This window comes from Anastrepha obliqua, chromosome 3, assembly GCF_027943255.1.
Source record: "Anastrepha obliqua isolate idAnaObli1 chromosome 3, idAnaObli1_1.0, whole genome shotgun sequence".
Classification (NCBI taxonomy): domain Eukaryota; kingdom Metazoa; phylum Arthropoda; class Insecta; order Diptera; family Tephritidae; genus Anastrepha; species Anastrepha obliqua.
This window is the reverse complement of record NC_072894.1, coordinates 4842401-4855091: the sequence shown is the minus strand read 5'-3', so window position 1 is coordinate 4855091 and position 12691 is coordinate 4842401. Positions and strand designations below refer to the sequence as shown.

General features: G+C 37.3%; 1 protein-coding gene across 1 annotated transcript in view; it reads right to left on the bottom strand.

Annotated features, from left to right (window-relative positions):
• Positions 1–324: 324 nt before the first annotated feature.
• LOC129240498 (uncharacterized) overlaps positions 325–12691 on the bottom strand; it is a 53247-nt gene continuing 40880 nt past the window's right edge. Inside the window, exon 4 of the mRNA XM_054876335.1 lies at positions 325–459. Coding sequence (XP_054732310.1) covers positions 325–459 — 135 coding nt within the window. The remainder of the gene's footprint in view (positions 460–12691) is intronic.

Sequence of the window (12691 nt, the reverse complement as noted above, 5' to 3'; positions counted from 1 at the left end):
TGATTCGCGGTTGCCAACTTTTGTCCTGTCTTGGCATTTTGCTATTTTATTCTTGAGATTTGAGTTCGAGTTCAAGTTTAAGGTTTCATGTTTGGCAAGTCTTTGCCTTTTTATCATTTCTTTGCTTCCTTTTGGATGGACACAGACACGTCGGAATGCCGGTGGGGGTAGTGCCGTCGTGCCGCAGGCTCTTCTCAGGTTCAAACGAGTGCACACAAACGTGCACACTTGCATAAGTGTTAGTGTTTTTGAGTATATGCAAGCGTGTCGCTCGTAATCGTGATTGTGAAACCGGTTCCAAATTCTTGACTTGACTTTTGAGCCTCAATGTGGCAACTTTGCTGCTGCGGCGGTGGCAGCGGCTTCATGTTCATCAGCATCTTCTCGTTCTTCCTGCTGTTCGATCTGTTGCTTGCGTTGCGACTCTTTTTTCACTTCGAACGTCGTTGCCCTTTGATACTCGCATGGCGGAGAAGTTTAATAAGTATTACTTGTTTCTTGATGTTGTTGTTGCTGTTACTTGTGTTGTTTTGTTGGTATTTCGGTGTTTCTTCCCTAGCAGCGCTAGCACTTGTAGCTTTTGTTGTTTGTTTTTTACTTTTTTTATTTTTACTTTTTTTATTTTTAGTTGTTTCTTTGTTTACCTTTACTGTATTGGCAGACTCGATATGTCGGTACTTTTTCAAGTTGTTTAAATATTTTCGTATGCTGTCATATGTAGGTATGTAATGCCGAGGAAAGTAGAGTTTCAACACATACTAAAATTAACAACAATAACAAAGACGCGCTGCGCCGTGCAAAATAAATCAAAAACGTATTAAAGGAAGCAAAAAGTGTTGCAATGCCAGTGAGCGAAAAGGCCATAAGTTTGAATGCGCGACACAGTGACTGTGTCGCTGCCGATAAGTTGGCTGTGAGACGGTGATCGAGGCGACGGCGACGATTGCAGAGGATGAATTTTGCACATAAAGTCGTATGCACATGAACGCAACACGCAGGCGCACACATTTGTGAGACAGAACGCAGCCAATACCCAAATCTGCGAATGCCCAGCATCCAGTAACTGGTGGAATAGACGTAGATACTTATGTATGTGCAAGCAACTTCGGGGGAGTCAGTGCGGGGATGTGCGCACTGAGAGGTTCAAGCAACGTTGCATACGGGCAACGTTGAAGGCCAGTCAGCCAGTCAGCCAGCGAACCGAACAACCGACCAGGCAGACCTGCTGTTGTACTCTGCAGTCACTCAGTCAGTCAGTCAGCCAGCAAGCCAGCCAGCCAATAAAAGCCAGTCGAGCAGGCAGTTCAGTGGTTCAGCAGCCAGGCAGTCCACTTGGCGGCATCGGCGGCATCTCCTCTGATGTGTACGCGTTGGTTGGCACATTGAAGTGAGCACTGACAAAGGTATTGCGGAGCAGAGCAGAAGGTAGGGCATTGGGCATCTTGTGAGTGGGATTGTTCTGCGGCTGCAATTTCGTTGTTTTACGTAACCAATATGGAATGAAATTTTGAGGGCATACATACATGAAATTGGGTCTGCAATGCATTCGTACATGCATTCATATGAAATGAAGTTTTTATAATATGTGCGTGTGAGTGTTTGCATTTATTGTTTGAAACAATGGCAGCAAAAGTATGCGTGCAAATAAATAAAAGACAAGCTAAATTGAAAGGAAATGCAGTCAAATGTGAAGAAAAATGATTAACAAGTAGTAAAAATTTAAATGAGAATAAATCTTTTAGATAAAAAAAACAATCAGAGAAAAATGTTTGGCAATTTATTTGAATATGGAAGTATAACGGCTTGAAATTTTGAAAAATGTTGCAAAAAGTAACGAAATAATTATGCAAGTGGCGCAAAATTAATCATCCAATTTTATTGTTGAATAACTTTTACTAATATAAATAAAAAAAAAGGTCTTGGGTAATGCAAATCTTTATGTTGACCTTCACGCGCTCCATTGTTTGTGTGTTTGTATGCTGCAGTTGACCAGTTCACAAATGTCAAATATGCTTGACGTGCGACGCCATTTGCAAAAATGATAAATCCTACGATAGGGCGGCTAATTGTGCGTCATCTTGTATGTATTGGTTTTACTTCGTTTTACGTTGGCTTATTTTTTTTTATCCGATAGGTCTATGCGATCTTCTTGTCGGAGAGCCAATTTGGGACTGTGATATTTTGGGTTGGGTTGCGTTATCGAGAGATGATTAACGATTTTTTATGGCCGGAATTGGATGTTATTGATCTGGACAACGTTTATTTTCAACAAGACGGCGCTACGTGCCACACAAGTAACAAAACCGTTGATATTTTACGGGAAAAGTTTCCGGATCGTGTTATCTCTCGAAGAGGTGATCACAATTGGCCACCGAGATCTTGTGATTTAACACCTTGTGACTTTTTTCTTTGAGGCTACGTGGAAAAGAAGATCTACGCCAACAACCCAGGTTCGATTCAAGACCCCAAAGATGGAATTCGTGAGGCTTTCAACGACATAGGGCAGCCACTTTGCAATTCGATTATGGAAAATTTCCTGAAAAATATATTGTCCAGAAAGCGGTGTCGTGGTGTTTATTTGCCTGTTGTTATTTTCCACTATTAACGGCATACCTTCCTCTTTATAATGAAATAAACATCCGATTATTTATATAAAAAAATAACATTTTTCTTTGAATATCAAAATAACACCTCTTATTGGAAATTCCTTTACACAAATCTTTTTTTCTGTTATTTTTTAACCTAACATAACTTTTAATATTTATTTTACAGATGCAACCTTGTTTGACACATTCCTCTCAGAGCTTTTCTGAAATTACTCACGAAATTCCACTTCCAATTTGAGTAGTCCTGCTGGCTCTCATTCTTCTGTGCAAAGGTTAAAAAATGTCAGTGCCGAAATAATGATTTTTCAAGCGGTTTAATTATAATGCATACATATGGACATAATTATGGGAAAAAGGAAAAGAACCATTACAGCATCAGAAGCTATTGCGAATTTTTCGTATCTACTCATCAGACTTCCGCACTGCACCTTAGCAGAGACTTTCTCCATACAACAGTACTGCCCCGAAAACTGAGCAAAGAATGACCAGTTATTGTTGTTGTTGCCTTTGTAGTTTAATTTTAAACCAACTTCAAAAAATGTAATAATTTTTTTTATACATTTTTATTTTGTGTGGTGTATACTCGAGTATTGCACTTTAATGGGGTCAGCTGCCTGAAGCAAAATAGTCACAGGAAGATCAGTAAAGGGTAAAGGTTGTTGAGCTAAGCCATACAAATATAGAAAGTCAAAGGATAAAATAGAATCCAGTAAATCCTTTCTGGTTATCATCGACCTTCCTGCGGGACCTTTGCATTAACTTTGTTGCTATTACCAGTTGTTCGTATAAAAAAAATCTATCAGGATGCTATATTATGGGACAAAATATGTGGCAATAAACTTATTAACTCTTTTTTCTGAATGTGACAAATTTTCTAGGTAAATTGTGTCACAAGAGCGGAACGTTGCTGGAAAAAAGACAGTTACGGAGTCTATTAAGGGAGAACACCACTGTGATTTTTCAAAAAAAATCAATTTTTTTTTGCATTTTCTTAAAGTAGATATATTCAAAAATATGTAAAAAATTTTAACTTAAAATCTTGAAAATTGACGAAGTTATACCCAATACAATAAGTGCAGGTAGTGAGTTAATGAAAACTTTAAGCGCGTTTTTCTCAAAACGACTTTTCTGATCACGGTGGCCTCGATTTCTCGAAGACTTATGAACCGATTTTATTTATTTTTTTAATTTTGTACTTGTATTTGCTACAATCGTATATAGCCGTTTTTAAAAATCCCAAAAATTTATATTTTCTCAAGCACTTGCACCATTTTCTCAAAACAAAAAAAAAAAATAATAATAAGAAACCGCCACGTACGAGGATAGCCATTGATGTATAGATTACGAATTTTTTTGTTTTCAGATGATTTTTCACTGGTGTATCGTGGGGACGTCATTGCATTAATATTAATAACAATTGTAATTTTTAATATTTTTTAATAAAAATTTGTGCCAGTATAGATGAATATATGTTAAATAAATTATAATTTGTCCGATCCTCAAATAATCATCCCTACTTATAAAAAAAAATTGATGAAAATCACATAATTTTGTGTTCCCCCTTAAGAAGGAATTAGACAATAGGTATGCGATGTTCGTGTAAGAGTTTATAGGGTAGTAACAACTTTTTGGTAATACTATGGGTGTAATCATTTCATCACCTTCTTCTCAGGTGCTCCGATCTCTCCGGACAAAGGTTTAAAAATCTGGGCTCTCACTTCTTCGCCACACCTACGAATATTGGGGATTTAAATATCATACATCTGGTGAAATTTATCAGTGGATTGAGGCGGTTAATAGGAACGTACACCCCCACCCTCCTTCTTTTTTTTACCTGTCTAGTTCCTTCCCTTCTCTTCTTTCCTCCCCTTCCCCTGTAGGGTATCACAAGGGACACATTTTGAGTATTTGCACAAATGGGCCCCTTGCATGGGCAACCATTTATCCTATCCTATGGGTGTAATCGGATTATGTGGGGTCATTTCTCGATCTCTCAGTTGAAAATAAACCAAGCTTCCTCTTTAAAGTTTTAAAAATACTCGAATAGCCTTTCTTCTTCTTACATTGAGAGCTTTGCGTTACAAAAACCGGGAAACATTCTTTCCCATAAATAAAGAAAATCGAGCGGCTAACGTAAAGCGCAAACGGAGCCATTTGTTTAAAAAAATTTCCTCCTTAAAAGGCCATGAATATATTCTCACACTTGAACGTTTGGCTTCAGCAGATTGCATGTGCCACACTGCGTGCAATTTATCGAATGACCTGTCCAGCAATAGGTCTCTTCACTTGCCGCCAAAATAATGCGATTTTTTGCTTTAGAATAACTTTTATGTGGATCTTTAAAGTCGTTGGTCTACGCCAACATTTGCAACATTCAGGACCTAATACGACTAGCAAAAGTTTAAAGACTTTGGTGCTCCAAAGATATTGGCCTCTGATGGCTGGCTGTATGACCAAAATCATTTTTCTACACTATTTTCATGAAACAGTCCGCAGACAAAAAAATGTAGTTTTATTAGCATTTTTGATTTTTATTTCACTTCATAAACCACCAGCCTCTAATAACCAGCGTAGGAATTTCCATTTTGAACGACGCAAACATTTTTTCACTAACATATTCAACTTTTTAGTGAACACCAATTCGTAAGCCTCTGTGGTATCAACTTATTGAAGAGAAATATAATACAAAAGTTACAAAGGAAATTTGACACTTCATCTTTTTTATATATAAATGCAATATATTCGCACTTTAAACCTCTTTATTCCAATATCAATTTTTTTTGTGTGCCGCAGTATTAAAAATCAAATAAATAAAGAGATTTAACGTGCACGTGTACGTGTGTATGTGTGTATGTATGTACATCGACAAATTGACAAAGAAACGCCTACAATGCACTAATGCGAACATCGAAACAGGTATTTTATACGGCAATACAAAGCCGCCTGTGTTCTGCGATTTTTTACACACTCGTATCTACCCATACACATACCTAAGTATTCTTTTTTTTTTTGAGGTAGCAGAGCCGCACAATGTGCCACAAATTTATTGCTGGCACTCACTTTTCATTATTAATTTTTTGTAAAATTATGCTAATCCCTTGAAATATGATTATGGCACTCAAATGATGGCCACTTGCGCAAACAAATACGCATTCACTATAACCCATTGATTACCCAACAGGAAAGTCGTCTAAGTGCTCGTTTTATTTGGCTACTACCGGATTGATGCGTCCCTAGTAATTGACAACTTGAAATAGTGTCTTCTTTATAACCAAACGATATCTTAGCTAGTAAGTGTCCATTGTGCCCCAACGCAGCCATTTTTCGATAGCTCGATTTTACAATTTTCAGTTGCGAACTAATTTGCCTGCATCCATGTTTTGAAAGTGCCGCTTTACTATTAAATCTCACCAAGCATGTCTATGAAAAACAAAATAAATAGCTTCTAAAAATATAAATTTTGGAAGAGTTGCTTGTCTGGCAACCTATGACAATTTTTTACTTAGTTATGTCGTATGTATAGACGCGCCTCTTTCTTTATTTTTTTTATTATTTATGTCGAACAACCTTCCAGAGGAGATTAGCTTCAAAATTTAAAAAACTCTGCGGGGATAGGATCATTCTCTGCATAGTTATTAGCTTACATACCTACATATTTCAGAACTTGGTTTTATAAGATGTGGAGCTAATGGCTCATATTGAGCTGAAATAGGAAGCCCTTTTAGGAATATGACTTATTTTTGTATTAATAAAATGAAATTTATCTGCTAACAACCAACAAGAGTTTACATTGGCCCCGTAATTAGTTAATTCCAGAGATTGAGATAGCTCTAAAAAAGATGGAGTATTGGTGCGAATTGCGTGGTCTTTCGGTGAGTCCTACAAAAAGTATCTCAGTGCTTTTCACTAGGAAACGCAATATGGAAGGCCTGTTACTACTCACATTGAAAGGAGTAACACTGCAACTGTCTGCTGAGGTTAAAAACTTAGGAGTAATCCTATATAGTAAGTGGATCTGGATGGTACTTAGACGAAGACACTAAGTACTGCTATGCCACAGGACAGATGGCCACGGTATTCCTTACGGAAGTCTCTGTCATCTTGAATGTGGCGTACTGGCTAATTGAGAAAAAGTGGCGCGGTAACAGTATTGGAATTTGTAGTTACAGTCAAGCTGCACTGAAAGCCCTTCCTAACCTAAGACAAAACTGAACAGTGTTGCAAAACACAACAAAGTTAGTCTTATTTCCGTGCCTGGACATTGTGGTATCACAGGGAACGAGTTAGCTGACAAATTGGCAAATGAAGGCTCTGCAAGTATGCCACTAGGCTCTGAACCCTTTCTAGATGTCAATTCCGCATCGATTCAACTATGGATTGACGACTGATTGAGGTCTACCCACAGAGGTCGTTGGTCTGAGTTGAACTCGTGCAGAGTAGTCAAGTGCTCTGTGAAAAAACCAAACAGGAAAGTGGCGACCATTCTCCTAAAACTCAACAGAAAGGACCTGAGAGTACTGGTGGGTACAATCACAGGCCATAACGCCAGTGGTCAGCATATGGCTACCATGGGGGTCGTCGACAGCCCGATATGCTTATCCTGTCTTGAGAATGACGACACTGCAGAGCATTTTCTCTGTAGCTGCCCTGCATTTTCCAGAATCAGACTTAGGACATTGGGGTGCGATATACTGAGTATGGATAAGGTTCATACTCTTGCTCTTCCGGATCTCTTAAAATTCATCAATAAATCCAAGACGTTTGTGGAAGGACGACCTCAAACTAATTTGTCCGTTTTGCCATCCATTTTTTTATCTTTCATATCTCTATTCTTTCTACTGATATCTATTCGGGTGGAGTACAATGGGCTACTGACTGAGTGCTTGGACTTGTCAAGCCCCCCACAACTCTAATCTAATCTTATCTAAAGTGGCGATTCATGTGGAATCCAACTGGCGCTTTCGCGCCATTTTGTTGCCAAATCCTCGCTAACAGTTTGCTTCTCAAAGGCAATTTTTAATAACTTTTTGTGTTTCGGTGAGTGTTTTGATATTTCTTATATTTGCTAATTTAAAACCCTTCGGAAATGTTGGTACAAATTTTCAAACTCTGGTTAATTCTGCAAAATAAAGATTTCACTCTTTTTTCATCTTACAGGAGAATGATTAAACAGACAAAAAGCAATTTTCGAAGCAAAACTAAACATTTAAGGGATTAATCTAATATATAAAAATGGGGTCTCCATTTATAGTAGTTGTTGCCTTTGACACTTTCACACTGTGAAGACAGATTACGGTAATTGCAACATGAAAAGTGACGTAGAACGCAATTACCCTAATAAGAGATATAATAAGTATAAGGTGGTAATATAAATCAGCCAAAATTGTTTTTGAATACCTTTTTACTAAATAAAAAAAAATATTTTGAGTGACGGAAATCTTTATTTTGCATTTCATTTGAAATTTATTGCTGCCGTTACTCGCGTGTTAAATTTACCAAAAAAAAAAAAATGAATTTTAAATTCAATAAAAGTTAAAAAAAAAAATAAAATTTACGCGCTCCACCTCTTCCGTCTGTACACTGCAGCTGTATAATTTACAAAAATTATAAATCTTCCGATAGGGTGACTAATTTTGCGCCACATGGCATACACTAGTTTTGAACCAGAAATTTATTTCTCTAGTTCAGGTTTTCCCTACAGGGTACGCATTTTTTGGGTACATAGTAAATCTATGTTACATCGCATCTGCGTAGGAGCTGGCAATGAAACCCTCTCCACTCCACTAGCAGAAATCGTCTAGCTCTCAACTGGCACATTGATTTTTTTGTTGGTTTTGTTTAACTCGTGTTATTTGCCGTTATTGGGTGCCCTACAGGTGCCACTGCATGTTGTTGTTGTTGTTTTGTTCATCATTGTAATCTGCTGCTGCTGCTATTTTTCTTGGTGTTGTTGTTTGTGTGACAATATATTTTTATTAAAATTTTTCATTAATGAATACCGCCTGAGTCTGTTACCGCCGTCGCCGTTACCGCAGTCGCAGTCGCAGCGCAGCCACCCCGGGCACATTGATGGAGCTCCATTTGTCTTCGCAGCGCCTCAATTCCAAATAAATATTTTTTCTTATTTTTTAATTAATGAAGAAAAAGCTTAAAAGCCGCTAATGAAGTGCTGGCGACTTGTTGTTGTTGCTGCTGTGTCGGCCTATTCGAGTGTATGAGAACGTGCTCGTGTATGTATGTGGCCTGTAGTCGGCGCTTTAAAAACCACTGCCCACTCAATTGCACGCGCGCTGAGGTAAAAAAGCCAAATTTAACATTTATTTATGCAAATTTTATTGAATTTAAAATCGAATTTGTTTGGGTTGATTTAACACGCGATTAACGGTAGCAATAAATATCCAATGAAACGCAGAAGCAAAGAATAAATAAAAATGCCTACTTAAAATCATTATTTCGTTTATTTGAAAACAAAAAAATATTACGAAACACCACTCACCTTTTACATAAACGTCTATACATACATACATACACACTATTTTTTTTCAAAGAGTTGCTAATTGTAACTGCAAATGAAAATGCAAAATTTTCCGCCACTTGCTCATTATTACTATTTGTTCTTCTTCCTCTTTTGTCCTTGTTTGTCTTCGTTTTTGCTATTGTTGGAGTGCTTATTTTGTAGTTTTGCCAGTTTACTAATTTCAACCAACTACAAATTGCAACTTTCTGCGATTCCACTTAGTGTTCACACCCGGCACCTCTTCGGCGCTGGCTTTGTTCGCTAAGTGGAAAACATAAAATTTTAATTAATGAAATTTCACAAGATTCTCACTACTACGAGTGCATAACAAGCCGGTGGAAAAATGTTAGTAGTGGCAGGCTACTAAAAACGTGTGTGCGTGTATGTAGGTAAAAGAGAAGGAAGAATTTTTGACCTCTATGCCGAATATGCCCGAATGCCGAACGTGGGCAGTGGTTTCCTGATACACGCACATAAAATATCAAAAAGTTTTATCTTACAGTGGTCGTCCTCGGGAAGGCGCTCGTACACCGCACTGCATATTTTCAAAAAACAAAACAAGTTCTCTTTCACAAAGTGATCCAGAAATTCTACAGCAAACTCAGAAGTCACCGATCATTGCAAAAAACAAAAACATTCCAAAAAACCTAGAGCCAGATAAAGAGTTTCGAAATGCTTTTATTGCAAACGTTTTGACTATAGAATCGAAAGGTTGATTTATGTATGTAGGTAAGGAGGTAAAATGGTTGAAGTACCAGTCTGGCACTCCCCAAGTAATATAGTACTAAAGCGCTGTTTAATACCATTTTTAAACCTTCAAATGGCAGATATCTACAACCAACCAGACCTGTTGATGTAACGGAGAAGGTTGATGGAATTTTATAGTTTGGCGTACTGTCACACGCTGTTGAAGAAACGAGGAGCCAGTAACCTTAATCGTCTATCAGCCAAGCCCCTACATTTACGGAGAAAGTGCTCCACAGTCTCCTTTTCTAAAAGCTCTAAACAGTTTCTGCAATGGGGTTTAAAGAATAAACTTAGCTTTTTTGCGTTTGCGCTGATCGGCCAATCACTGGTAAGCACATCTACGAGTTTGGAAAGTGAATGACTCCACTTTAACAGCAATCCGGGGGGTGCTAATGCCTGAGTAGGAGATCTCTGAGACCAATTCATTCGATCCCTTCCTGACAACTCATCAGCAATTTCATTTTCCTCTATATTCCTATGTCCTGAAAGCCAGCACAGAGAAACGTTACCTGCACATGCAAGAGATTTGATCTCCTCCTTACAGGAGTTGACTAGTTTGGATCAGCTCCATGGGGTCGTCAATGTCTTGATCACAGCTTAATTATTTGAAAAAATGTTAATATTTCCCTGAATCTCCTATTCCCTTGGCATTTTGCTTGCCTGCAGGATCGCAAAGGCTTCTGCCTGAAAAACACTAGCTGTATTTGACAGTTTAAAGGGAATAGATAAATTGGCTGATTTAGAAAACGCCTCTGCTCGGACTCCCGATTCCATTTTGGAGCCGTCAGTGAAGACAGAGGTACCTCTCCTTGTACAGATTTTCCCCTCGTTGCAATCCTGCCTAACAGGAAAGGTTGTCCTGGCACGATCCTCAAGCTCCAGTTTGCCGATGGAGAGTTCTGTACGAAGATCAGTGAAATGCGGAGTTAACTGCCGAAAAATGCTACTATATTCCTTGAGAGATTGCCTCCAGAAGCCAACCTTCTTCAACTTGTATTACTCTTTGAGCAGCGATCGAAAGAACATGTAATATGAAATAAATAAAACTGTAAAAATATGTAAAGAACTGCACAAAATTAAATAATTTATTTTTTTATTAGGAGCGAAAGCGAATTTAAGAGTTCAGCTCAGAGCGAAATAAGATATCGAAGCGGAGCTAGCGCAGAGCGATGGAAATCTTTGCTCCGAAGCCCTGCCTGATAATATCGATTCTGCATGTATAACAATCAGTCAAATTTCAGCTGTAAGAAGAAGAGAGCCAGAGAATCCGAATATGCTCACCTCTCTCTCACTCCTACTCCTACTCTCACTTTGCCAATCAGTTGTTAAAACAGCAACACCTTGCATAGATTCGCCTTGAACTGTGTTGAATAGCTTTTGTGTTGGTAATTTACTCTCGCTGTTCCCTCTTAAAGTGGTTTCGAGATATATCAGCTCAAATCCAGAATATTTTCATACAGTTATGATGCTATTTACAAATCTTTTTGGATGACCCTTTAGTTTCTAATTCATTCAATAGGAAAAGAGGGAATAAAACGGTTTTCATCATAAATACCCACTTTTCAAGAATGATAGAAAGAAGATTGCGCCCATCAGAGCGTACGTGACGTCACGCTTGCTGAGTTGTGCAGTATTGCCAACCATTTGCTCTTCGCAATAAATTTAGTGCTTTTTTATACCGAAAATGCGAAAATTTTGAAGTTTCGTGTTTGTTTCTTTTTTTAATTTAAAGCTACCGAAACTTTTAGTTAAAAAACAAACTTTATTATTATTAAACAAAAAAAGGTCACTCTGAGAAGATTTTAGTGCTAATGAAATTTTTTTCCTCCTATAAAATTTGATAATTTGAAAGTGCAAATTTATTTTTTGGCTCCATTTAAGGTTATACAAGAATATTAAATCTTCTTCTCTCAACTCTTCTTAAGATTGAAAACCTTCTTACACGTTTTAAAAAGCGTTTGAACTTACTGAATGTGAATTAAAACCATAGAAGTGTTATCGTTTCTTCCAGACATAGGACATTACGAGTTGTATTCATTGTAAAAATAAGCCACAAAATACCAAAAAATACTAATGAAACCATACTGACATTTTTACAAAAAGAGTACCTTATCTAGTTACATAACTTCAAATATAGCAAAAAAGTCGTTCCCTTAACAAAAGAGTCTCGCTTAACAAAAAAAACTCATAAATTAAATTGTACATAAGCATAACACATTTATTTAAAAAAAACGCACATTCTACAGACAATTTGTCACGCATACAAAGTTCTTTAAGTAACAAAATAAAAATTTCGTGTTTTATTTTCTTTAAATGGGCATTTAGTGCGTTTTTATATCCAAAGCTAGGCAACTCTGCAGTAGCGAGAGAGAGCTTTGACTGCCGAAAGCAGAAGACCACCAACAACACCGGCAATCACGGGCAATGCCACCAGATGTTAAAAAAAAGTAAAGCTAAATAAAACTGAGTGAATTATTTAAATAATTATTAAAAAATGTAATATATATTTTACAAAATTATAAACATGACATTTTAATTAGAACAGCTAGAAAAATGTCATGAAGAAAGAACTAAAACTCCGAGACAAAAAATAATAAAAATAACAAAAAAAAATGCTAAGTCAAGTTACGAAAATGGTAATCTGGCCATACTGGAGCTAAAATCACGTAACTAGTTGTCAAATTCGCTGAGCGCAAAGTAACGGGACCACGATAGGCGCCATCTCATTATTCTTTCCATCATGCCCACTTTTAGCCGATTTTACTGAAAAGCTCTTCCATTCTCCAAATCCTAGTAAATAAGAGTACAGATGAGTAGGAAA